Source organism: Enhydra lutris, unplaced genomic scaffold (genome assembly GCF_002288905.1).
Source record: "Enhydra lutris kenyoni isolate GAN:26980312 unplaced genomic scaffold, ASM228890v2 scaffoldscaffold19, whole genome shotgun sequence".
Lineage (NCBI taxonomy): Eukaryota > Metazoa > Chordata > Mammalia > Carnivora > Mustelidae > Enhydra > Enhydra lutris.
This window is the reverse complement of record NW_019154103.1, coordinates 39,099,621-39,126,151: the sequence shown is the minus strand read 5'-3', so window position 1 is coordinate 39,126,151 and position 26,531 is coordinate 39,099,621. Positions and strand designations below refer to the sequence as shown.

The 26,531-nt window shown below is 43.2% G+C and overlaps 1 protein-coding gene across 2 annotated transcripts in view; it reads left to right on the top strand.

Moving 5' to 3' along the window:
• The window catches only part of LOC111148324 (synuclein alpha interacting protein), a 79,586-nt gene extending 58,030 nt beyond the window's left edge, over positions 1-21,556 (top strand). For both annotated transcript variants that reach the window (XM_022504828.1, XM_022504827.1), the window contains 5 exons: positions 2,319-2,488; positions 7,993-8,079; positions 8,490-9,558; positions 10,852-10,922; positions 21,299-21,556. In XM_022504828.1, coding sequence (XP_022360536.1) covers positions 2,319-2,488; positions 7,993-8,079; positions 8,490-9,558; positions 10,852-10,922; positions 21,299-21,383 — 1,482 coding nt within the window. In that variant the 3' untranslated portion in view covers positions 21,384-21,556. The remainder of the gene's footprint in view (positions 1-2,318; positions 2,489-7,992; positions 8,080-8,489; positions 9,559-10,851; positions 10,923-21,298) is intronic.
• The last annotated feature ends 4,975 nt before the right edge of the window (positions 21,557-26,531 follow it).

The following is a 26,531-nucleotide window of genomic DNA, read 5'->3' as shown; positions in this document are numbered from 1 at the left end:
GCTTAGAAAGGTAGAAGGGACTGGAGAGGATCTGGAAAAGCTGTAGGCATGGAAGGCAAGAAACTAATAAAAGCAAAAAACAGAGGTAATAGCAGAATGCTCCCTAGAGCGTCTGCCCTTTGGAGAACGAAGTTGATAGGAAATATTCCACGTGTCTGGAAATTTCCCCACTAATGCTGGCAACGTGTGCATCTTTTCATTTAAGGCACAATGTTGGAAAAGCAGTGATGAGAACTCAGGGCCGAGAAAAAAGAGAAATTTAAATTGTTACCAGGATCTACAAAAGATGAAAGAAGTAGCCTGACTTTTTGTGGAGGAAAAATAATTGAACATAACCGAAAACTTCAATTTTTTTCCATTTAACAAAACACTCTAATATTTAATAGTCTTGAACTTTTTTTTTTTTTTTTATCAGCTAATAAGTGACTGAAAGCCAAAGAAAACCAGCTGATAGCACTAATTCTGTTTGAGATTTCGGTTATTTTTCTTTTATATGCGAAGAGAGGCTGTCTGTGCTTTCGGGCCATTCATCTCTCCACTTAACACAAATGATATTTTTGGCAGTCGATACAGTGCCTGTGGAAACTTGGATGATCTTGGAAGCGGGTCTATCCACTGGGTGTGAGATTTTTTTAAAAAGGAAAGACACAGAGAGACTAAGGGCAGAACAGGAGGTGACCAAGGGCCCTTTTGAGGGGAGGCAGAGACCGAATCTAGGAAACTCTGGGAGGAAGATGGCAGAGGCCAGAGTCAAGGGAGTGAGTGTTGACAAGGACATTCTGGGGAGGCCATGGGCGCTCTGGGCTGAGGTGATCAGCAGTGCCACTCCCATAAGGAGTAACTTGGACTTTCACGGTGAGTGGCTGTAAACCAGAAGGAGATGAAGCCCCTTGTGACTTCTGAGTTTAAGCAAAATCTAGGAATTTAAAAATCTCGAGTGTTAATTTTGGGAGCAACAGTACCTTTGACTAATATAAACCCAGAGGTCGGTCTCATCTTGATAGTGTCAAAGGATTTGTTAGATTGTGGTAGCTGATTAATATTGATGTAACAGCTTTTTGTGGCATCTCATGTCACCACAGTATAACTAGAAAAGAATTTTGATTTTTTTTTAATTAATGATGTCAGCCGTGGTCCATTAAGTCTCTCTTCTTTTAACGATGCCTTGGCCAGATTCCATAGCTTTCTGCTTGCTTGTGACTTAACATTTACTCTAAACCAGTTTAAAATCTCGGTGTTACTTTGGAATCAAAGTGTTCTCCTCTCCAACCCAGATTAGACTCAGGGTTCAAAGGACACACCTGAGGATGGAGCCATGACTGGCTTTGTACACCTCACCTTAACCCCGTTTCCCCTCCCTCTGCTGGGCACAGTGTTGGAGACAAGGAGGAGGGTGGGGAGAAAAGTTACCTATCTCTTTGCTTACCTGGCAAAGGTCATGGCACTGTCTGTGAAAGTGGTCATGGCTTCTCTGGCTCACTGTGGTGGGCCACTAATGTCCTCTGTGGCAGGCTTCTGTGCTGACTCTCTGCTGGGTGCGATAACAGGTAAGGTCTTTAGGGAGCTCTCTGGAGCCTCCCCTCTGATACCTGACTTGGGAACTCTCACCCTGGCTTCACATCCTCCTCCTCCCACACAGTCCCCCCACCTGTCACACCCACTACTCTTGCTGCCGGAGAACCCTCTCCTTCCGTAGTTGGGTGATAGCAAGCTCACCCCAAGCCCCCTTCTATGATGTCTCCTCAATTCCTGGGTCATATCCTTGCCAGACACATGGTGGGAGTGCGGGCTGCTCCCCACACAGCCCCTACAGGTCACTTCTCTTCAGTTCTTTTTTTATTTCTGACGGGGTAGGCTCAGCGACAGACTACATAGGCTTTCCGAGCAAATAGGAACAGGGAAACAAAATCCATCCCACTGTCTCCTCACAGCTGTCCCCAACTTTATGGGCCCACCCACTGAAAGGGACAAATCAGCCCACCTAGCCACTGCCTGCTCGGGAGATAGCCCTCTCAGTACAGCAGCCGGCTCTGCCCCTCACAGCCAGCTCCCACCAGGCTGGGTGCCATTGGTAGGATGGGGTCTGTTGCATGTGTGTGGGCTCTGAGGCAGGTATCTGATACCAACTCCTACAAGCTCCCCAGAGGCTCTCTTCTGTATGTGGTGATACCATTTGCCCCCTTCCACACCCTGCCATGGGCTCTGGTAACTGGTATGGGACTGGCAGGAAATGTTTCACTCACCTTTCTCTTCCCATCCGTACAAAAGGTTGCCGGGGAGGTCTCATAACAATCCCATGCCTCTGCGTGTTCCCACAGACATTGGTTGAATATGGAGCAAATGTCACCATGCAGAACCACGCAGGGGAAAAGCCGTCCCAGAGCGCCGAGCGCCATGGGCACACGCTGTGCTCCCGATACCTGGTGGTGGTGGAGACCTGCATGTCGCTGGCGTCTCAGGTGGTGAAGCTAACCAAACAGCTGAAGGAGTAAGTGGCCCATCCTTTCCCTGCGAACTGAGTGGGCTGGTCCTCACCTGGCTGAGGTTTGAGCCTGCTGCCCTGGTGAGCTGCCCACATGCCAGTTGTCTAGAGAATTCCTACCCTTCTGCCCGTCTTGTCTTCCTCTTCCATCCCAAGTCCTGCCAGGCAGCATCCATGCAGTGGGAATAGGCTAGTCCCCCAAGAAGAAAGTGCAGAGCACACTCCGTGAGTGGGGTGTGAGACAGCTCTGCCCCTCACAGCCAGCTCCTCCCAGGAGGGCTGCAATTGGTAGGACAGGGTCTGTTGCATGTGTGTGGACTCTGAGTTGGATGAGACAGTCTCTCTCCACGTGCACAGTTCATGGCCCCATGACTTAAGCACACACATGCATCCTCCCCAAACTTCTGTCCTTTACATTCTAGGAAATCATAAGAAGCCCGAGAGAGTGGGGAAAAAAAAAATAGACATGGGCTAGTTTCCCAGGTTTTCTAATGAAAAATGTATATTGGGGGAATCATCCAACAACTATCACCAGTAAATTTATGATTCATGAGTCCTTGGGATGTAAAATAGCATTCGGTCAGCGTGATGTTCTGTCTTGGTCTCGACGGAGTCTGTTCTGTTCTTGATGAGATTATCAAACTGGTAGCCGTTGCGTACAGAGAGGTCAGGGAGCATTTCTGGGAGGTTGTCATGATACGCCTGATGACGGGGGACAGAGGAGAAGCCATCAGGTAGGTCACTAGGAGTCCAAAGAACAAGGAGTTGACACCTTCTGGGAGCTCTAAGGTCAGCCCTTGGCAAACATACCAGCCAAAGTACAGTTGCCATGATGAGGAGGGATTCACCAACGATCCCACTCAGTATTCCAAGTCACGTAGACAGATTATGAGAATACACCCAAAAAATTAGACGTTAGAGGCAAAATAGTGTTTTAAATTATTTTAAAATATATTCTTTATTGGGCACCTGGGTGGCTCAGTCAGTTAAGCATCTGCCTTCGGCTCAGGTCATGATCCCAGGAGCCTGCTTCTCCCTCTACCCCTCCCCCCTGCTCATGATCTCTCTCACGCTCTCTCTCTCTCTCAAGTAAATAAACGGAATCTTAGAAAATTAAAAAAAAATGAAAATACTCTTTTTCCTCTTGAAAAGAGACCTATGATGGCTGGGGGCCTTCACTGATCATGCGGCAGTATGACAAGTCCTTATACCCTCCAGCTCTTCTCTAAGCTGGGACAAGCCTTCCTCTGTCCACTTCCGCCCTCTTGCCCCATAGGCCAAGTCTCTGTCCCCTCCCAACCTCCCCCTACTAGAGTACGCACTTTAATGAGCTGGTTAGGATTTTACTAGATACAAATAAGGTTTAAAAATTAAATATTAAAAGGGTTCCCTCCAAGCGTCCTCTGCCCAGTTACACAAAACTCCCCTGGGGCAGGTGCGTTAAATGAGCTTCAAGGACTTAGAGCAACTGAAGGGAAAATACAAACTCACAACTCAGTAAGTTGCCTTTCCAAAGCAATCACACTCGTGTGTATATTTTTACGTGCATGTGTAAGTATTTCTAAGGTTAAGTTCCTAGAATGCGAATTGCTAAAACACGGGGCATATGTATTTAAACTGTGCATAGATATTGCCTAATACCCTTCCAGAAATGTTGTAGAAACATCCCTCCCCCACCGGGAAGTGTATGGACATATCCATTCAGAGGAACTTTAAAACAGTCCAATAGAATGGTTTTTTTTCTTTTCCCCTAAGATTCATACTCAGAGGGAAGATCTCAAAACACTCTCCTCAGGCCTGTATCGTGGAGTCTGTGAGCTGTTCATGAGCCATAACTCTTTACTGGTGAACTCTTCAAGGTCAGGGTCTTGGCTGTCCTCTCTGTTGATGGGCCCAGAATAAAATGCACATGTACGCTAATAGATAACAGTTCTTCCGTTGTCTCCGAGGCTGAATGCTGTAGACAGTTACGGTTAGGCCAGTGACAAGATAAAATATGAGAGGTTAGGCTGCAGACCCCGGTCTTTTACTTACTGTGTGCCTCGGTGAGACGGGCTGAACTAGAAGTTAACAGCGAAGTCCACTGAGTATGGCCACCATAGCCTGTGCCCTTTAGGCTCCAGGGCTCCCCCACCCCCACCAGCACTGAAAAGTGCAGGAGGAGGGGTGAGAACCATGAGTTTTTCCAGTCCAAAATTCTGAGTTGGAGACGGTCCTGAGTGCCTTTTCCTACCAGAATACCTTTACTAACTCTTTGCAGTGAATAAACGTAATTGCTATTTAAAAAGTGACAACCTTCAGCTCTGTTAGAAATCCTGATGTACAAGTCTAGATATTACAGGTTGAATTGTGCCATCCCCCTGACCCCGAAAAAATAGGGTAGAGTCCTAACCCCTCGTACCTCAGAATATCCGCTTATTCGGAGATGGGGTCTTTACAGAAGGAGTCAAGTTAAAATGAGGTCATGAGGGTGTGCCCAAATCCAGTATCACTGGCGTTGTCACGCAAGGGGGAAATTTAGGGACACATGGGGGTGATCAGTCACTGAAGCATCTGCCTTCGACTCAAGTCATGATCTCAGGGTTCGAGGATCGAGCCCTGTGTCAGGCTCTCCGCTCAGCGGCAAGTCTGCTTGTCCCTCTCCCTCTCACTCTGTGATCTCTCTCTCTCTCTCTCTTAAATCAATCAATCAATCAATCTTTGAAAAAAAGGGGGGGAATTTAGCTATGGAGGCAGACACACACAGGGAGAACACCGTGTGAGCATGAGGTCAATGATCAGAGTGATGAATCTACAAGCCAGAGATCTCCAGCAAACCATCAGAAACAAGAAGAGAATCAGGAAGCAGCCTCCATCTCAGCCCTCAGAGGACACCAACACTGCCAACCCCTCGGACTCAGACTTCCAGCCTTCAGAACTGTGAGACAATAAATTTCTGCCATTTTAGCCCCCCAGCTGGTGTGGCTTGGTTCACAATGGTCCCAGCATGGCATATGTCCATATATGTTCTCACATTTCATAAACTTTTGTATATTAATATTTCACATGATTATGTATTTAAAACTGGGCAGTCCTTGCTGAGGGCTTCTTTAGAATCTAGAGAGTAGAGTCCTTTTTTTTTCCCCCCCATTCATACTTGGAATTTCAACCCTCAGTCAACCCAATCACCCCCAAATAGTTTTCTTAACTATACCATAATTCAATTTGACACCTAACAAACCCTTTAAGAGTAGACCGTAATCTTGCTTCATCCACTTTAGCCCCTCGCTATTGTTCTTAAAAACTTGACTTGCAATACCAGCTTGCAAAGTGGGAAAAGTAGAACGTTCTTAGGTACTTTTGTTTTTTTTCTTTCTTTAGACTAAGGGTTAACCAACTGTAGACTATGGGCCAAATCCAGCCCATTGTCTGTTTTTGTAAGTAAAGTTTTATTGGAACCCAGCCACACACACATTCATTTACTTACTGTGCAGAGTTGATCTCATGCTAGAAAAGCAGAGTTGAGTAGTTATGACACAGACCGTGTGACTCACAAGCCTAAAATATTTATTATCTGACCTTTAGGGAAAAGTAGGTGAGTCACAGAATGAATGAGACAAATTGAAATTACAGATGTTTCTTGTCTTAGGGATGAAATGTTAGGACTAAGACTAACCATGTCTGAAAAACAGGGTGCTTGGAGAGATGGAAGGGTGTCATCCCAGTCTGATCTCACGGAATTAGATTTAGGTGGCCAATGGCTGTTGGATATGTGCAGTGACACTTGGCAGGGAGAACAATGGGCTTCCTCAAGCTCAGATCTAAGGTCAGACAGTCATTTTAAGAACACTTAGAACTCGGGGAACCTGGGTGGCTCAGTGGTGTCCAACTCTTGATTTAGGCTCGGGTGATAATTTCAGGGTCGTGACATCAAGCCCATTTTGGGGCTTTCACTGGGCACCGAACCTGCTTAAGATTCTCTCTCCCTCTGCCACTACCCCCCTCCCACATGCTTGTGTGTACGTGCTTGCACTCTCTCTCTCTCAAAAACAAAAACAAAAAACCCACACATAAAACACTTGCAACTCATTCATTTAGTTCCATGTCCTGGCTCATGAGAGGGCCTACCATTTTTAATGCCAATTGTATTAGTTCTCTATTCCCATAACAAATCACAATACACCTAACGGCTTAAAACAACACAAATTCATCTTACAGCTCTACAGGTCCAAAGACCAGAATGGGTCTCCAGATTAAAATTGAGGTGTCCAGGGGTCACATTCCTTTCTGGAGGCTCTAGGATGGGTCTGGTTGCAGAATCAGTTCCTTGGGGTTGTAGGACCGAGGTCCCCTTTTTTGCTGGCTGGCAGCAAAGGGTCATTGCCAGTCCCTAGGGGCCACTGCATTCCTTGACTCATGACACCTTCCTTCATCTTCAGAGCCAGCAACCACAGATCAAGTCTTTACACTCTGAGTGGCTCTGACCTCATCTTCTACCTCCTCCTTACTGTTAAAGATTCGTGACTAGATTAGATAACCCTTAATAATAATAATCCAGGATAATCTCCCTGTTTTCCTATCAGCCTATAAATCTTGATTCTGTCTCAACGCTAATTCCCTTTTGCCACAAAAGGTAACATAGTCCCAATTTCTAGGGATTAGAATGTAATAGACATCTCACAGGGAGCGGGGAGGTCACCACACTAACACCAGAGTTTAGTAAACAGTGCTCTTCTTTGGGAGTCAGAATCAGTTGGGTTTATTTTTCTCAAGTTCTCAAGTAATATGCTTTCCAAACAGATTGCAGTTTCTGTAACCTATGGCTTTTAACTGATTTTCTTAAATTTAAAACACGCTCTCATTCACATGCTCTTATTTCCAGAATAAAATGAGTGTTGCCATATCATGTTTTCCTTCATGTAAGAAAATACCAATATGGAAATAGTTGTGTTGTTTTATTTTGCTCTTTTCTGATCACTAAATTAATTCAATTACTTTAAAGATTTAAACAATTCAGAAAGAGTAAATAATATATATAAGCATATATATTATAAGTAATATATTTATGTATGTTATATAGAGAGATTTCTTTAAAATGGTATTACACTACACACAGTATTTTGTAACTTCCTTTTTTACTTTATATACATACTTTATACTTTGTGTGTGTGTGTGTGTACTTTATATATACACATATATTAGGGAAACATTTTCTATGTCATAGATACTGAAATATATTCTCAATTTTAGTAGTTGCCCTTATGGAAATAACTAAATTATTCACTTAGTCTTGTTGATGAGCATTTAGGTTACTTACAGTTTTTTCTAATGTGAATAAAAAGCCTCCTTTTGGGTACTTGCTAGTGTCCTTAGGAAAATTCCTGCACTGCAAAATGAAAAATACGCACATGTGTGAGGCTTTGGGATTTGTTGCAATTTATTGCAAATAATCATGAAAAAGTTTATAAGTACTCATTTATAGTAGTGGCCATGTATCAGAGAGCTCACACGGCTCCGTTTGTCTTTCCTAGACAGACAGTGGAACGTGTCACATTGCAAAACCAGCTCCAGCAACTTCTAGAAGCCCAGAAATCAGAGTCACTCCTTTCTTCGCCCAGGTAATACTAGGAACATGGGTGGTTAGAGTGCTTAGTTATCTTTAATCTCTGAGCCTTCTTTTGGACTTTTAGAAAAGATATCTTTAAAACTCTTCCAGACTCTATTTCTTCATCTTTTAAAATGGGAACATGGATATGTAGGTTCATAAGGTTGTTGAAGATGAGAATAATGGATGAAATTAGTGCCAAATGGATGTATAAACAGCAAAGCAGTAGACAAATTTATCGTCATGGCATTAGGTATGAGGCACTACTATACTCTGGTTGTAGTTGCCACTCTGGAGATTGGTTTGTGTGGACATTAAGGGATTATCCTTATTCCAGTCCTGTTGATTTGTTGTAAGTCATTCGTGTCAGTAAAGGAAATCAGTGAGAGGAAATCCCCTCATATGTTCTTCATCATCTTTCAGTTCACCATCCTCCCCGGCTTCCAGAAGGTCCCAGTGGAAATCTCCAGATGCAGATGATGAGTCTGTAGCCAAAAGCAAACCTGGAGTCCAAGAGGGGATTCAGGTTCTCGGAAGCCTGTCCGCATCCAGCCGGGCCAGGGTCAAAGCAAAAGACGAAGATTCTGACAAGATCCTACGCCAGTTACTGGGGAAGGATATCTCAGAGAGCGTCTGCACCCAGGAAAAGCTGTCCTTGGAATTCCAAGATGCCCAGGCTTCCTCTAGAAACTCCAAGAAGATCCCTGTGGAGAAGAGGGAACTGAAGTTAGCTCGGCTGAGGCAGCTGATGCAGCGGTCCCTGAGTGAGTCCGACACCGATTCCAACACCTCTGAGGACCCCAAGAGCACACCTGTAAGGAAGGCCGACAGGCCCCGGCCGCAGCCCATTGTGGGATGTATGGAGAGTGTGGACAGCGCAGAAAGCTTACACCTGATGATAAAGAAACACACCTTGACGTCAGGACGTCGGTTTCCTTTTGGTATCAAGGCCTCCAAATCTCTGGATGGCCATAGCCCATCCCCCACCTCAGAGAGCAGCGAACCTGACTTGGAATCCCAGTGTCCCGGCTCAGGGACCACTCCCCCAAGCCAGCCCTCTGGAGACCCCACTCAGCCCAGCCCTGACAGCACCGTTGCCCAGAAAGTGGCTATGAGCCCCAAGAGTGCCCTCAAGTCTCCATCTTCCAAGCGCCGGACCTCCCAGAACTTGAAACTCAGAGTTACCTTTGAGGAGCCTGTGGTACAGATGGAACAAAGTAGCCTTGAGCTAAATGGAGAGAAGGAGAGAGATAAAGGCAGGACCCTCCAGAGGGCCTCCATGAGTAGTGAATCTGGGGACCAACTGAAAAGGCCTTTTGGAACCTTCCGGTCTATCATGGAGACTCTCAGCGGCAACCAGAACAATAATAATAACTACCAGGCAGCCAATCAGCTGAAGACGTCCACACTGCCCTTAACCTCACTTGGCAGGAAGACAACAGATGCCAAGGGAAATCCCGTGAGCTCTGCTGGCAAAGGAAAGAATAAGGCGGTGAGTGCTATTTGGAGACCCCCTTTTTTGCCTTTGAATTCACTATGCTGTTCCTCACGCTAAGATGGGTGACCCTTGCCACCGTGAGGGAATGCCCAGAAAAATTCCCAAGAGATGCACAGAAAGCCCCATCCATGTGTTTTCTAATGAGATATGGCATATTAGAGTCTAGGCCCTTGGCTCTTCCTTTAGAAAATGCTCTAAGAGAGAAAGATCAGATACACCACAGGACATGATATGCTGATCCTCCAGTTGCCCGAAATAGTGTGACCCCTGAGTGTTAGGAGTCCTAACCTGGGAGGCATTTCTACAAGATCAGACCACCAGGTGGTGTGAAATCAGGCCCTTCCTTGGCACTTGGTCTTCCTCGGGAAGCGTTTGCTCTGCTTATCTGACTCGCTAGTCAAACCCAGTGGAAGAGCACGTAAAGAGATATTCTATTTCTAAAGACTTAACTGCTCAACTTTGGGATGACCTTTGACAGGAATACACCCGCAGGGACCCTCCGCATTGGCATTTTATGACATAAACCCTCCTGAGCGTTGATCAGGATAATGCCGGAGCCATCTAAAGCGCTCGGTACCTGAGGCATGGCCGAGTGTGCCGTGAACTACATTTTGTAATTGTATTTCCTAGAAAGGCTTGCGCTTTAAAAAGCAGTGAAGAGCTAGAAACATTTTTATCAGCGATAAATGTTTGCTCTGTGCTCTGTGCATGTGGTGCCATCCCCCCAAAAATGGTATGGCATCCCAGATGTGAACCTCTAAGGAATGGAAGGACCCCAAATATCCCTCCAATCTAGAGAGTCCCAACTTGCATAATAGATTATGAGCCATAAGGAGAAACTCCATGACGCTGAGGTTTAAGACCTGTCCAGATTCCTTTTGCAATTCCGAAATCGAGTTTCTGTCAATATCATTCTCATTAATCGAACGCCCGTTTTAACTACACATTGAATTCCAACATGAATTGTCTGTCGTAAGGGACTTCCGTGTTGTATGCATTTCAGCTAGAAAAGCCCCCCCACCCGCCGCCCCACGTGCCCCAATCCCTAGCCCCTTTGGGTTTCACGTGGCCAGCCTTACCTTGCTCACATTAGACTTTCCCAAGTCACTTAATGGGTTCTGTCACCGGGAGGGAACGGATGACCTCAGCAGCTCCCTGCGCTCCTGAACGTGTGAACAAAGCTTCTGTCCACTAATCTGCCTCCTGCATGCCTCCTGTTGTTTGAGACACGTGCATGTGCCGAGCTCTGTTGCATGTTTCAGATGATGTTTAATTGCACCTCTCCAGGAGATGTACGGCAGCTGCATCACCCTTTCTTCTAACACGCTGACTGAAGAGCCTCAGCGTAACCGCGCACGGTACGTGGTGCTAGCTCGTGGGTCCCTCGCGCACTGGGGCCATGCCTTGGCTTCCAGCAGCGTGACCTTTGAAACCACGGTCCCTGAGCACCCTTAGCAGGAATTGATACTGACAAAGAAAATGACCCCTTCCCCCGCAACACAAACCCCCAACAGAAGCAGCCAGTCTTATAATGGGGCTTTAGAAAGGGACCAAGGGCCCGATTGTGGCGGGGTTTCATTCCAGCTGCAGAGGGCAGAGGAAGCTACTCACCTTACAAACATGCTGAGTCTCCTGGTTGACTTTGGCTTTCAGTCTTTGTTTTAATGGAGTCAAGTACCCAGTAAGTATAGAAATTAAATTTCCTGTCACGGGTGGACGGAGTCGATCTCTGATCAGAATCGGAGCTGTGAAGGAGGGCTGAGGTTTTATTTCATTGCTGATGCTAGACTGAAAGCTCCTTTCATCATCGTGCTTGGGAGAAGCAAGGCCCTGCCATTCTGAAACTGCTCTCGCTTAACGCTCAGAACCCCCGTGCCCTGCCGTCAGCCCGTCTGGGTGTGCCCACCAGACAAACCACGGGACTTTCCCAAACAAAATATTTACGCTTCAAAATGCATGGACTGTATACAGAAAAGAGTCATCTTTAAAGGTCCCCGGGGGCTTGGGCGCTTCTCTGGGCAAAGTCCTTCTGCATCGGGACTTTCTTTCCTCCCTTCCCCCCAACCTCCTGGGGAATGTGCCCAACTCCCACTCCCAGACAAAGCAGGAAACAGGAGCAGTGAAAGGAGAGTCGTGGAAGGCAACTTCCTGTACTTGGTACACAGGGTGACTGGCTTCTGTCAGAAGAAACCCCCAAATTCATGTTAAGGGAGGTTGTCACTTTTAAATCATTCAATCTTGCTTTAATATGATTAAGTTAAAAGAAAAACCCGGAACGCCTTGCAGCACCCTTCCAAAATCCTCTGCAGCGTTTTTATGAATGTGCATCTGTTTCTATAGAACGACAAACACACCCAAATTGGAGTGTGTGTATTGTAAGTATAAATTTATACATTTTAGTTCAGAATACTAAGGCACAAGAAATGTCACTCTTTTTGTTGTTGTTGTTTTTGACCCCTTAAATCAAGTTTAATCTGCTCCAGGTCTCTGGTCAGCCCAAAGGAGAAGTAAATCTCTGGCATTTCTGGGAGTGCCCCTGGGGACTCATTAATTCAGTACATTGAAGGAAGCATCTTGGAGCTTAGGTATTTACTGGTCACCAACATTCAGTTTGAGTCAGGCTCACACAGTGCCTGAGTTTGGGCTGCTTCCAGCCACCCTGGGGCAGGGAATCTCAACCAGTTTTGTGAACCCAGGGCTTAGGATAGGAAGGAAATAGAAAAAATAATGTCCATTCCCTTCCCAGACATTGGTATTAGTCACCTTCTGTTCCTCTCAACCCACCTCCCCACCCCCATGCCCTTCTTAGTCCCAGGTGAGGTCAGGTGTGTCTTATGGTACCTGGAAGATTCTGCTCTTGTCCTTAAACAGAAATCACCAGCAATACCCTCAGGAAAGGCAGCACAAAGACTTGACAAACTCTTGGGAGGGAGAAGGAGAACATCTGTCATCTCTCGAAGGTTCCTACAATACCTAGAAACAAGATAGATAGTATCATAGTAGATTGTCCTGCCTGAAATATTTCATCCTTTTTATAAGCCATGGAACAAAGCTGAACGACCTTCTGTAATAGAATTGCAAAAGTCAGAGCACCAAGTGAGGCTTTGGGGCTACGGAGCTATCTAACTCTAAGTTAAACCTTTCCTACTCAGGTTAGGGAACAATCCTTCTAAAGGCTCAGTTTTGAGCCTCAGAGTCACTGGATTTTCATATTAACAGAGTTTGAGTTCAGCGATAAGCAGAAACCCGAAAATAAAAATATTCAGTATATTTAAATAAGCATCCTGACCCCTTCCCCTCCCTCCTTTATAAATTAACCTCTACTTTATCATGGTTCCCGTTTAGCATGTGTTCCACAGAAAGAGAAAAGTCCCTTGTTGGCTCACACTGGAGAGGGAGGTTTCTCGAATTCCCTCATAAATGACACAGAGGCAGAGAGAATGGGGCCAAGTTCACTCTTTAGACAAAATAAGGGTGGATAGCTATAGTGGAAATGAATATTCCTCTGAGAATTAACACTAGCATGTTAATGATGAAAACACCTAACTGACTGTAGTACTTGCTTCATATTGTCCATGGGACCCACTGAAGGAACGTCCCACAGAAAGATACAATGTAGAAAGGAACCCACATGTTCCTCCCTCAGTGATGCCTTCAAATCCTGGCCCAAGAATTTGCTTGAAGGCTAAACATCTCCTCTCGGGTAACAGAGATTCCCAGGCTTATATAACTGTGGAAACCAATGGCAGTCGTTGGGTTGGAGTTGGTTCCAAAAATTAATGCTATCAAATGGCCCTATCCCTATGACCACAGGAGAAAGAGTGGGGCCCCAGCACCTAGTTGCAGGCATATGCTGGAGTCACATTTTAGTTCCTAAGTAATGTTTATTTTTCCTGGTAAGGGAAAGATATGAGCAATAAACACATTTGAAAGAACGTCACCTCTGGGTGGGGGTTCTGTTTGCTATTTATTTTCCTAAATTGGTCACAGCTTGATAGCCCAGAATCTAAATTTCTTTTCAATGCCCTTTAAAATTATATCCAACTCCATTACTCTGGACAGCTTTCCCAGAGTGTTTCCACAGACGATGATGACTTTGTTTATAACAAACAGATTTATCTTTACTTTTTCCTATCAAGGACAAGTTGGTTTTGAGTTATCACAACCCCAAGGGGATGTTTGCAATTACTTGTCTTAAAACGCCAATAAGACATTCATTTCCCAGAGTTTAAGTCTAAGTGAGACCTGGGACATGTGGCATGAGTTTTGCATCCAGCTACCAAGAGGCAGAGGATATCAGCCCCCTGGCGACTCCTAGCCACATGCTCTGTGACCACAGTGCCACTGTGTCCTGAAACCCTCGTCCTCCTGCCAACACCAGCGCAGACTGCTTCAGAAGACAGGAAGTGATAAACACCATGCATGTGGGTTTTACTGCCAAGGAATCAGCCACCTGGGAAATGATCCATCCAGAACCAAGAGCTCCGGTATCCGATATTTTGCGTAGATGTCAAGGTTGTTCAATAACCCCTCAACAAGAGTCCTATATTTGGCCTGACATGATGTGAGGTGTGGCGGTGGTCATCTGTGAGGCCCAGTAGGAGGTCAGAGTTGAGGGTGCCCACCCCCTCCAACACACACACGGATGCAAGTGCTTGCACACACACACACATTATGTCCTTACTGTCAGGATACCATACTAAACAAAAAAAGTGAGCAAAGACGGGGAAATCATTAGAAAAGTAGAGGTGAGGCCCTGGCTGAGAGCTGTCTCCCAAGTACAGTGAGTGCACTCAGCCCCACTGATGAGTATTTCCAGACTCATGATGGGAAAATCCAGTTGGCACCAAAAAAACTAGCCCCTGATCTTGCGGAACAAAGGCATCCTTGCCGTCATTTCTCTGGATATAAGAAAATAACCACATTCTAATCTTGTCTTTAATTTTTTTAGCTTAAAGTATCTATTTTTAATTCATATGCTTTTTAAGAATTCTTGAAAGGATGTGTCTATAATTTCTTGGTCACGGCTGTGTGATACCTCGAGGAATTAGTTCTAGAGAGACCTCCCCGGGAGCAGACAGAGTCTTCCCAATGTAACAGTTTAGAAAAGTTGGTTCAAGGGCTAATACAAAAAGGGAATTTAGTGATTACAGACAACGGCATTATTGCTCAAAAATTATAGTTTCGACTTCTAAGCCTTGATCTGAAGTGGATATTCATTTTTAAAATACTAGCTCTGGGGCCTAGAGCCAGCCCATCAGCAGGAACTGATACCAGTTCCCTGAGGTGACTTCCTCTACTCCCGAACCCCCTAGAACCCACTTGGTCTCCTTCCCCTCCCTTCGCCCCATGTGTCCCCAGCTTCTGTGTGTTCCCTGTACAACTCTTATCCCTCCCACCCTCACCTCTGCCTCCTTAGGGTTCATATTAGTTTCACAGGAAAAAACCCATATTTTGTACTAGAGCTTTGTCCCTGTGACTCAGAGGAGAGAGGAAAACCTAGTCTTGAACATTTCCCCAAGAGCAGGTTCTCCTTTGCATGGGCCATGGTTTTGCATTACCCTTGGCTGTTGCACAGCAGAATCTTGTGTTTGGAGGGAAATACTCATGTTGTGGGGGATAGTTAAAATGATCAGACCCTCCCAATGTCTCAGCACAACTTCGCAAACCCTTTATAACAGCCACCAGAGTTCCCAAGGTTGACCAGAACCTGATTCACAAATGGAGTTTCTCTTCATACACGCCGTATATCCACCGGGAAAAGGAGAAAGCATATTCTGCTACAGAAAGACAATTACAGTTTAGTCTCCAAATATGAGGAGCTGAGACACAGAAAAATCTATTGCAACTGAGATCCCAGGTTCAGTCTTCAAGCACTGCCCTTGGAAGGCAGGAAATGAACATGTGCAATAGCCAGGAACGAGAAGTAGGAGGGTCCAGAGAGAAGACCTTCCTTCCAAACCAAAACCATCCCCCCAGAAATACGTTCTTTCAGCATGTGAATCCTGGTTTGAATGCAATCACAGAATTGAAAAACAAATGACTCCTTTCTCCCACCTCCATCCTCTTTTCCTCCCTCCCCTCCACAGTCCTGGTGTGAACCATGAAATATCACAGAGGAAATTGTCCTGTTAGTGTCCTATAGACATCATCTCTGCTACCACGGGGGTGTCTCCGAACATTAAAAGAGAAGTTCCTCTCTATAAGCTCAGAGGAAGGCTGGAGTTTCCAAGAAGCAGCAATTCATTTGAGGTTTAAAGTACCAGCTAGAGACTTTACCCAGACAACTTCCAGTACCTTCACCAAGCATCCCTGCTCCAACCACAGTCATGTGGGATTTTCCTTCCCACACTGAGAATCGAGCGGATACATTACCTTCCCAAATGCCACATCCCTGGTTTGCCAGTGCACTCAATGGCACCACCATCTTTCCCTCTAAAGCCGGGCATTTCGTTGTGCCAGCATGAGATATGCTGCCTTCCTAAAAGAGATCAGAATCCAGGCAGAATTAAAAGACTATACAGTTAAAACACAGTAAACTCCAGGAAATGCATAGGAGCTTCATGAGGGTGGGGACCCTTGACAGCCTCCCTACAACCCCCATTTGTAACCCCAGTGTCCAGCTTGGTGCCTGACCCATGCTAGAGACTTCATAAATATTTGGTGAGAAAGAGAGTGGAGAGAGGAAAGAAAGAAGAGGTAAAAGCAGAAACAAAATAAAAAGGACTGAGCCTGTCATCCCAAGAAAAGATGGTGTCCTCCATCTAAAATCTAGGCTCTTCGATTACAGGCCCACCTGCCTACAGTGAGTTTTTCGTGTGGGTACTTGGAGGGCAAGTTGTTTATTCTTTGAGCCGGAATCCCGTTTTTTAGTAGATGGGATTTAGAGATTTGCTCTCCGTATGGTTCTGAAGGAGATCACAAAAGTAACAAAGTCTCCCTGTTTTGGGTATCAGTGGAAGAGTAATGCATGCCGGTGGACTCTTTTAGACTAATCCTCTAAGTAAATTGCTATCTGGTCATGATAGGCTGTGGAAATGTGGAATCCGTGCCTAGATGAATCAGCAAGTTAGATTACTTGCAAAACTGTTATTTAAATTTAAGCCTTTTCTTCTTCCAATTTTGGTCACTGAGAATGTGATTTCATATCCAAAAATGAAATCAAGGAACAGCTAATTATCTGAATAATTCATGCCAAAATTACCCAAACAATTCTGTTCCTTTGAATACTGGTAATTCAGGACTAGGAAGAAAATTGAAGGATTCGGGGAGCCTCGAATTATCCTGATATTATTCAAATAAATGCCTCAAATACACACTCGACTCTTATCATGCTGGGTTGTGTCCTGCAGAAAGTGTTCTTTTTTAATGTTCTTGACCACAACACCCCTTATATTAAAGCAGAAATACTGTTAGTGTCTAAATGATGAGATCATCCTTAAATTACAACCTAACCCTTCTTTTTAACTTTTATTGATTTTTCATTTACTTTTTTGTTGAACTGCTATAGGTTCATATATATATATGTATATATATATATATATATATATATATATATATATATATATATATATTCACAGAGAGAGAGAGAGAAAGAGAAAGAGAGACAGTAATGCTAGCATTCTAATAAAAATTTGCTCTCCTCTGCCCAACCTACTCTGTTCTGTAATTCCACTCCTCTGAATCAATCACTTGGCTTTCTTTCACATGTATTTTCTAGTATTCTGCCTTGTTAAGTCACATGCTCATTCAGATATTTAACTTTAGATATTCTCTCTGTTCATTCTACTATACTTCTATAGTATAAAATGATAGCTCACACTTATAAAGCAATTACAGGTATGAAAGAATATTCCAGGCACCACATGCATCATAACTGTTTTAACCTTCATAATAACCTAGTATGTTAGGTACTATTATTATCAAATTTTGCAGATTGGAAGCCAAGGCACAGAGAGATTATGATCTTACCCAAGCTTGTATAGTAATGATGATAACAAATTATGGAGCCAGGATTCAAAGAATCTATATTCTCCACAAAGAACCAAACTTATCTAGCTCTATTTTAGCACCTAACACTGTCCCCTACCCCCAAACACACACACACACCCATCCTTCCTCTTCCCACCATTAATAATACAGTTGTATCTCTCTTTGGGGTTAAGTCAGTATTTGGTGTTGTTTATTAGTATGGCTGTATAAATATTAATCACAGTAGGTCCAAGGAGTATGCCATAATGTGTTTCCTTTCTAATTATAACCTTACATTTTAGGGGCAGAAAATAATTTTGACTTCTCAGGTTACAGTTCCTTTCTAAATACTTTGTAGGAGACAGAAACCTCCCTTTAGCACATTCAGGCAGATTAGGTGTCTCTCATTTTGTCTGTTGGTGGAGACAACCTCTGTCCTCCTGCCCCAGTCTGGACTGCTGTGATCTAGCAGTGCTGCACAGCTGTCTTCCTGGTGTTTCCCCCCCATACATTATTCTGGGAATTGCTTCTGCTTCTCTCTTGTGTAGAGCCCTGTTTCCTGAATCTGTCTTTTCCCATTTTGGGTTTATGCTCATGTTTTGGTAAACACATCTTCCCATCTTTGGGAGGTGAATGGGTGCTAAATTTGTTGAGACCTTGCCTGTCTGAAAACATCTTCAATTTGCCCTCATACTGGGTTAGATGTATTTGGCTGGGTATAGAATCCTAGGTAGGAAACACTTTTCCTCAGAATCTCTAACACTTTTCATTTTCCTCTTGCTTCCAATGTGCCTGTTGCGAAGCTCCATTCCTCTCAAATTGCAAATCCCTTGGAAGCTATTGTGATTTTCTCTTCATCCCCAGTATTTTGTCATGATGTCATTAACACTCCTGACATGTGGGCACGCAGCAGGCTTTTTCAGTCTGGAAACCTATATGTTTCAGTTCTGGGAAACGTTTTCGTACAATTTCTTTGAAATTTTTGTCCATTGCAATTTCTCTGTTTACTCTTTCTGGAAATCGTACTATTGTAATGTTGGGCACACTGAATCAGTCCTCAGATTTGCTAACTAGTTTTCTATCTTTATCCATACTTTTGTCTTTTGTAGTTCTTTTAGGAAAGAACTTTTGCTTTTTTAGTTCTTTTAGGAAAGAACTGACCTGTACCTTCCAACCTTCTAATTTTTTATTTTTGCTATAATAGTGTTAATTTCTAAAAGTACCTTGTTGGTTTTCTCTTTGTTTCCTTATTGTAGCATTATACATGTAAATTTTACAGACAAATATAAATGTATATATTTTTTTCTTTTCCTCCTTTTTGCAGTAAAAGGTATTTACATTGGTATTATTTCACTGTATGAATGTACTATTTTTAATGCTTCATTTTATTGAGATTCCGGCCTTCTTCTTTTGACTTATAGCAGCTCTTTCTATATTACATATTAGGAAGACTAACCCTTTATAGTATGAATTACAGACATTTTCCCAGTTTTTCTTTCCTTGTTAAAGATGTTTAAAGCTCTCATTGGCTCCGTATGTCATCTCTAGTCACTTTGACTTCCATTTCTGTTTATTTTGGTTCTGTCTTTCATAGTAGCACTTTCCTCAAATATCTGATGATCTCTGACTCATGTATATTCACTAAAGCTGAATGGAAGTTCTGACTTAATGGGCGAGGCTTGTTGACTGGCCAGTGTTGCTTCACATGAACTGGTGAGGACTAGGCTCTTCTGTTGGGAAAGTCCCTACTAGTATTTTTAAGTCTTTTCTCTTGGCCAGTTCATTTCTCAAGTTAAGGAAACTCCAGTCTCCTGCTGGTGCCCATAACCTGAGTGCCAAGAATTCATGAGTCAGACTAATAGGAGATGGGTTGAGCATCATATTCTCACTTAGGGAGACTTTCATTTAATCTCATGGGTTCTGCCCCCTTTAGCTGAATTCTCTCTGGTTCGCGCCTTGCAAATTGTAACCTCCAATCTTTTTCACAGTGGGAAAGAGACAGTCACCCAGCTACACTGGGTCAGAGAGATAATCTGGGATCTGAATTGCTACTTCCAAAAATTTTTCTAATAATCTGGGGCGCCTGGGTGGCTCGGTGGGTTAAGCCTCTGCCTTCAGCTCAGGTCATATCTCAGGGTCCTGGGATCGAGCCCAACGTCGGGCTCTCTGCTCAGTGGGGAACCTGCTTCTCCCTCTCTCTCTGTACTCTGCCTACTTGTGATCTCTCTCTGTGTCAAATAAATAAAATCTTAAAAAAATTTTTTTCCAATAATCTTCCCATTTTTAGCACCCATTCAGCACCCACTGTCACCTCCAGAAGTACATGGTGCTTTTGGTTTCTGCATCTTGCAGCATACATCAGTTTGCTGGGTTCCCTGTCCATGGGCTTAGATTTCTGTATCTTCTGCTCTGCTGAATCAGCTCCACAAGCCCTTCGACCTTCCTGTTTCTGAAATAGTGTTGGTATTTTGTATATTATCATCCCCTCTCACTTCCCTTATTTGTTTAGGTTTATTCCTTTCTTATTTCTTTACTTTCCTTTTAGTGTTGTTTTGTGAGAATGGGGTGATGAGTGTGTGTATTTAATCCACCATGTTTAATTGGAAGTCCTTAGAGCATCTTTTTACCAATCAGGTTTTTCTTTCCCTTTCTTCCCTTTCTTGCCCATAGACAATCTCTAAAGTTCTACTCAGGGGCACTTGGCTGGCTTGGTCAGTAAAGCTTGCAACTCTTGATCTCAGGGTTGTAAGCTCGAGCCCCACGTTGGGTGTAGAGATTACTTAAAAGTAAAATCTTTAAAAAAAATTAATAAAGTTCTTTTCAGAGGAATAAATAAAGTAAGAATTAGAACTTTCAGGTGTTGATGAGGATCAAATACTTCCTGGAACACTGAAAATAGTCTACACAGTCTTTGCAAGCAAGCATGATTTTGAGGCCATTACACTCCACTTGAAGCTCCCCATCCAAATATGTCCTCATGTTAGCAAGTAGCATTACTGGAAACACTTTGTTTGTGTCTAATGTAGCAACAAGAAGGAATTTATTAATATGTAGGCTCACCCACCTTCAGAAGGTGACTCCTCTCTGAAGATTTGTATACCCAGAATGTGAACAAATGCATCCACCTAGAAGGAAATTCACTTACAAAACATGACTGTTCCAAGGCTTAAGGTTGTGTTTCTTTCCATAGGCTTACTAAGTATCAAATATGGGGGGTGGAGTGGGGTGGGGTGGAGAACGGCATTACTTTTTCTCAGTTTTTTTTTCTTTTTCCCCTAGACTTTCCTACTTATTGTCTTCCAGCAATAATCACACCACCAAATAAGCAGCTTCTTTGAATAATTAGGACTCAAGCTTATTGGACATTAAAGAGGTCACCAATGAATCTGTGTCAGTAAAATATAAACATCTCATTTCCACTCAACCAGCATTACTATACTTACTATCTGATTTGACATGACTTTGACGAATTTTATAAAATTCACTTGACTAGAATCTTGCCTGGATTCCAGTCAGCATGATTGAGAAATAACTTCCAGAACCAAATTAAAAAGTGTTTGCTAAGTGTGTGTTATTACATGACTGTAGTTTTTATTGTTTAAAGAGTGGTTTATATGAAAGAATAATTTGCCTAGTAGAATAAAGTGTTCTTCAGTGTGGTTTGTATGAGGATAATTTCCATTTTTGGTAAGTTGTTTAGTGGTGTTGTAACTTGACCATAGTTTTATCTAATTCTGGCCTTTATGGTTTTTCTTCTGCTTAGGCATAATGACATCAATAGAAAAATGAAGAAATCCTACAGCATAAAGCACAATGCTGAGCCAGAGTCAAAAGAACTCTTCTTGTAAATCATTTTTTTTCTTATCTCTCATTGCTGCCCTTTGGACACCATTGGAAATTTCTGGACTATCCACTGTGGAAATAGAATCATGAGAACAATGCCTCACCAGCAGAAGAACAATATCAGGATGCCTTAAATTTATAGTGGTAGACTATATAATACACATTTTGGGGTGATATTTGTATATATAACGTGTTTCTAAAGAGATGCCATTTAAAAGCATGATTGGGCCAATGTATGTTTTTTTAAGATTGGATTGGTACATCCACCAAGCCACTGGCACCATCTTGTCTTTCATCAGTTGCATGAGTGTTTGCTAATGTTGACTGAACTTTCCTTTCCTAGTAAAATGGGCAGTTTGGTAATGGGCAGTTGCTCTCATTGAGGGCTCAGCTCCTCAATGAGACCAGGTCAGTGGTATTGTTTTCTGTCAAGGGTGTTTTTTTCTGTCATTTCTACTTTTTGTATAAAGGAAATAAAACAATGTTAACAGCACCTAGAAGCTTGGGGCACCTACTTTGTAATCAGCCTGTGATGTTCTGCTTTCTAAGGGACCTCGAGAGTATTTTGATTGCTGATATTTTATTTCAGGAACAAACTGCCTGTTTTAGCTATTTTCCCATAGGGGTGAAAAAAAACATTCTAGTTTTCATTAAGTACTAAAGGATCAGACAAGTATATAAAGTAAGTCAATTCCTTCTGTCTTCTCAAATCCCAGCATTGACATGGGAAAATACTAATGACAGCTAAGGATTCAGCCCCTGCTTGGGTCACTTTTTCTGTCTAGAACACATTATGAGACCTGTCTAATCCCTTTAGGAGACAGTGTGGAGCCTGAGTTTATAACAACCCTATTGTTGATACAGCTCTTTCAGTCCATGTAAGCAGTAAGTTCCAGATGGTTTCGTCCTATCATGTAAAAATATATTTCTGCTGCAACTTCAAGAGTTTTATTTTCAAAGTGTTGGCATGGCCCATAAGAGGCCTGTCAAATTTTAGTTTGGAAGTTGAGTGTGTTCTTCCCAGTAGGAGGGAGCCCTATATGTTACTCACAGTTACGAGCAGTGTTCCAGCCATCAAATATGGGCCATTCTGTATCTTGGTTGACACAAGAGGCCAAATTACTAAGTTAGGAGGTAATCTTAGATATATGGGTGACAAACCTGGCCTGACAAACTTGGGCTTGACAAGATGCAATGAGGTATAGAAGAAGGATCTTTTATGTACCAGTCACACTTATGTAGTGATATTACTACAACCATTTTATAGCTTAGCAAATTAAACTTCAGAAAGCTTTAAGTCCTATGTCCAAAGTAATACAACTTGTAAACAGCAGACTTGGCTCTGGCCCAGCTTTGCTCATTATTCCCACTGGACTAGTACACAGGGATCCTGAGTTGTGTTGGCTCTACTTCTGGATGGGTCTTGGGGAAGAAACACTGCCTCCTCAATCAACCTGGAAAAGGGCAAGACTGGCCTACATGCACATCTAGGAGGTAAGTTCCTTTCGACCTACAGAGCAACATGTCTAGGAATTCAACCAAATAGTTCTGTCGTTGTTTGGGTCCTCTGAGTTCCTGTCGTTACAGCCTGGTGCCCTTCATAGCTCTGAGTTGCTCATGTGGTTTTTTTCCTCAAATGAGAGTCCCTATTCTGGTTTTGGCCCCTTGTCCTCAGGGATCCTCTCTGCTTCTTCACATTTTATTGCGGGGTCCTAGGGTTGCGATTCTAATATAGAATATATGGCCAGCACATGTGGAGATTCTCGTGATTTCTGCTTGGTACACATGAGCCAAGTTTTGGATTTAGTTCTAGAATGGGGCTTGCAAGGGAAAGGGACCCAGAGAGTTCTCTTTCTGTTCCCCAGAAGCCCCAGCTTTGTTCTTAGACAGATTGGGTTTTTAAACTTAAAAGTTGAAGGGGGAGCATTCTGTAGAGATTTTTATGAGCCAGACACAGAGTTCCCAATTAAATGTAGCAGAGAAAACCAAGAGTTTGAAAAAAAGAGATGCTACCTTGACCAAGAAAACTGGCAATTCAATTGTTTTTGGACACAAGCACTTCAGACACCAGAGTATTAAACCCTGAAGACCAAAGATTTAAAAAAAAAAAAAGGCAAAATAGGAAAATCCAGTAGATTCAGATGAGCCAGACTGCTGACACAATGCATTCTGTGTTTATTGATGTTGTTAGCACACTAAAAATGCTGATCCTTAAATCACACATGTATACCATCTTTACCATCCAAGTTCTTTATGAAATGGATAAATTACGCTTGCCTGAAATAAATAGAAATGATGTGTTCCTTACCACAAGCTCAGTTGTGTGCAGAATTTATAAAATGAAACACAGACTTATTTCTTCACAGAAATGGAGACACACATGTTAAAGAAAGAGAGAGTGTGTTTCCTTGAAGTTAGCGGAACTTTGGGGCCCCCTGCCCCCTCTCCCTCCCACTGGGCTAGTAAAATGAGTGAAGCTCTATCTGCCTGCCTAATTACATGCAGCAGAGCTGGAAACTCAGCCCCACTGTAAAAAACTCTCTCAGCATCTGTCAGCGTCTTTTATTAAAGACTGGCTGCTTTTATGTCACTAAAGGGACTCATTTTGCCAAAGTTCAACCCATCAAATTAAGAACATTTCTTAGAAAAGATAACAAGATACCAAACCTTCACCACTTTGAATGGATTGAATGCCCATTCTGTAGTCTCATAAAACATTAGTACCATGACCTCAACTCTAAGAAGAAACTTCTAGATGGGCATCGTGGGGTTAGGAGTGGGATGAGGACTCTCAAAGGTATCTATCTTCAAGTAAATATTGAAATTAATTTTTTTTTCAGAATATTTGCAGGCAACATACTGGATGGTATAGGCTTGAGGAAATAACTACAAAATATTTAAATAATACCCTGAAAGACCCCCTGATAATGAAATGGGTTAAATGTTATCTCTCCAGGAGCCACCTATGTACATAATCTGAGTTAAGCTAATAAAGCCAAGTAAGAATAAGGAATCCATAGCAACAGAGTTAATACCATTTCCCCACATGAAAATGGAGTTCATCTTATCTATTGCCTTGAAACTCTCATTTGTTGATGGGTCTCTCTATAAGTCCCGTGTTATCTCCAGTTTTATTTCCCTTTATTCTTCATTGCATAGTTCAGTGTTGAGTGCCTGATTCCTGTCTCCTAATGAGATCCTACATTCTTTGAGCTCCACAAGAACCTCTGACGTCTCTCAGAGATGGTGTTTAGTAAATATCTACCAGCAATTTTTGTCAGTGTTTTTCAACTTCTGCTATCCTTATATCAATCTTAGTTTCTTCTTCTTTCTTCCCCATTCTTCTTCCATCCCTTCTTCCTCCTCCTCTTTTTCTCTCTCTCCTTCCTTCCCTTCCTCTCTTTCCTCTGCTGACATCTCTGCTCCCCATTTTTCCCCTTTGTCTGCCTAGGTTCCCAAGATCTGGAAAACCCCTTTTATGGGCTTTCCTTGGAAGAAGCCTGGCAAAGGAACTGCAGTGAGTGTGAAGTGTGCTGAATCCATATTTACAATGAAAAGTAAATCCTCTCTCCCTTCTTGCCACAGCATGTGAATAGAACGGCATCTTTCTATGTGCTGATGTGGTCATCAGACTCTGATTGAGCCCATACCAAGAATGGGGTCCCATGCTAGGCACTGTCTTGGAATAAAACCCCCCCAGAAGTTGGTATTAACCATGGTGGGGGCGCACAAGGATATGTAAGGGACACATGGACACATGGGGGAAAGTAATTGGTTCAGAGCTTATGGTTCTCAAATATTGCTATACATTAGAATCATCTGGGGGAGCTTTTAAAAATCTGATGTCCAGGGGCATCTGGGTGGCTCTCTCAGTTAAACATCTGACTCTTAATTTCAGCTCAGGCGTCATCTCCTGATCATGGGGTCAAGCCCCACATTGGGCTCTGTGTTCAGTGCAGAGTCCGATTGGGATTTTCCCTCTTCCTTTGCCTTTCCCCCCCGCTAAAAAAAATAAAAAATCTGATGCCCACACCAACCCTATAAAAAATCTAACTCTCTGGGTAGAACCCAGACAGAAGTATTTGTAAAAACTTCTCCCACAATTCCAATCATGAAAGTGTGACCAGAGAACTGTATGGGCATCAGCTGGGAGCATATCAGAAACTCAGAATCATGTGACATTCACCGTGGGCCCTATTTCTAATTTTGTGAGGCTGTGAACTGTCTATCAGAACAATATTTGAGAAGACAGTTTGACAGAAAAGACCCTTCCTCAAAGAAAGGGGAAGTATGATGAGCCCCTACATGTAGGTCTGGATATAAAGAGGGTATTAAGTGTTTTCAGGAAATATCACTGGCAGCGTCACACTCTTCTGTTTCGCTAAGCAGTATCCATAAGTTTGTGTATATATGGAAATCCTATTCCATACTATAATTTCATATGCAGAAAGTTCAAAATCATATAATTACAGAAACTGAGGCTTCTATTCTGGATGGGAGGGGTAGAAGAAATCATAATTTTTCAAGAAAGGATTGGGCCATTGCACTTTTTAAATCATACTGGGGGTAGCTTTTCCATTGTTTTCAAAGTTCTCTAAAATCTGGATGTATGAAATCAAATCATCAGAAAGCTACCCATCTGGCAGGGGCATAAGGAAGACAAAAGCACAGCCAAGCAAAGACTGAAACCCTTCCCAGAACCACTCCTCAACCACCACTGCGGGGCTTCCCATATATGCCACCAGGACACACGACTTCATGATTTTATGATGTGAGGACACAGTACAGTGCTATATTGTACGCCAAAGACGCTCCTTTGTTTACACAACACACACACATAGACACACACGAACACACACCCCGCGAATGACTACCACGTGCACAGCTCTATCCCAAAGGGCAGAAAGGCAAGCATAAATCTGGGGTAATGAATGCATATTGCTCTTGATGAAATGTGGAGAGTCTGAGTTCAACAGGAGAAATCTGGAAAGCAGAGCTCTCTGCTATGATGCTGCGCCCCTAGTCGCATGAATATTTTATAACTATTTGTTTTCTTTCCATGGCATCTGTTTCATGCCGTCCTTCAGCCCATGAGGAGCAAGGGAGGAAGGATTTCATTTCTATGACTTGTGCTCGGCCGTGCTGGTTGTCTT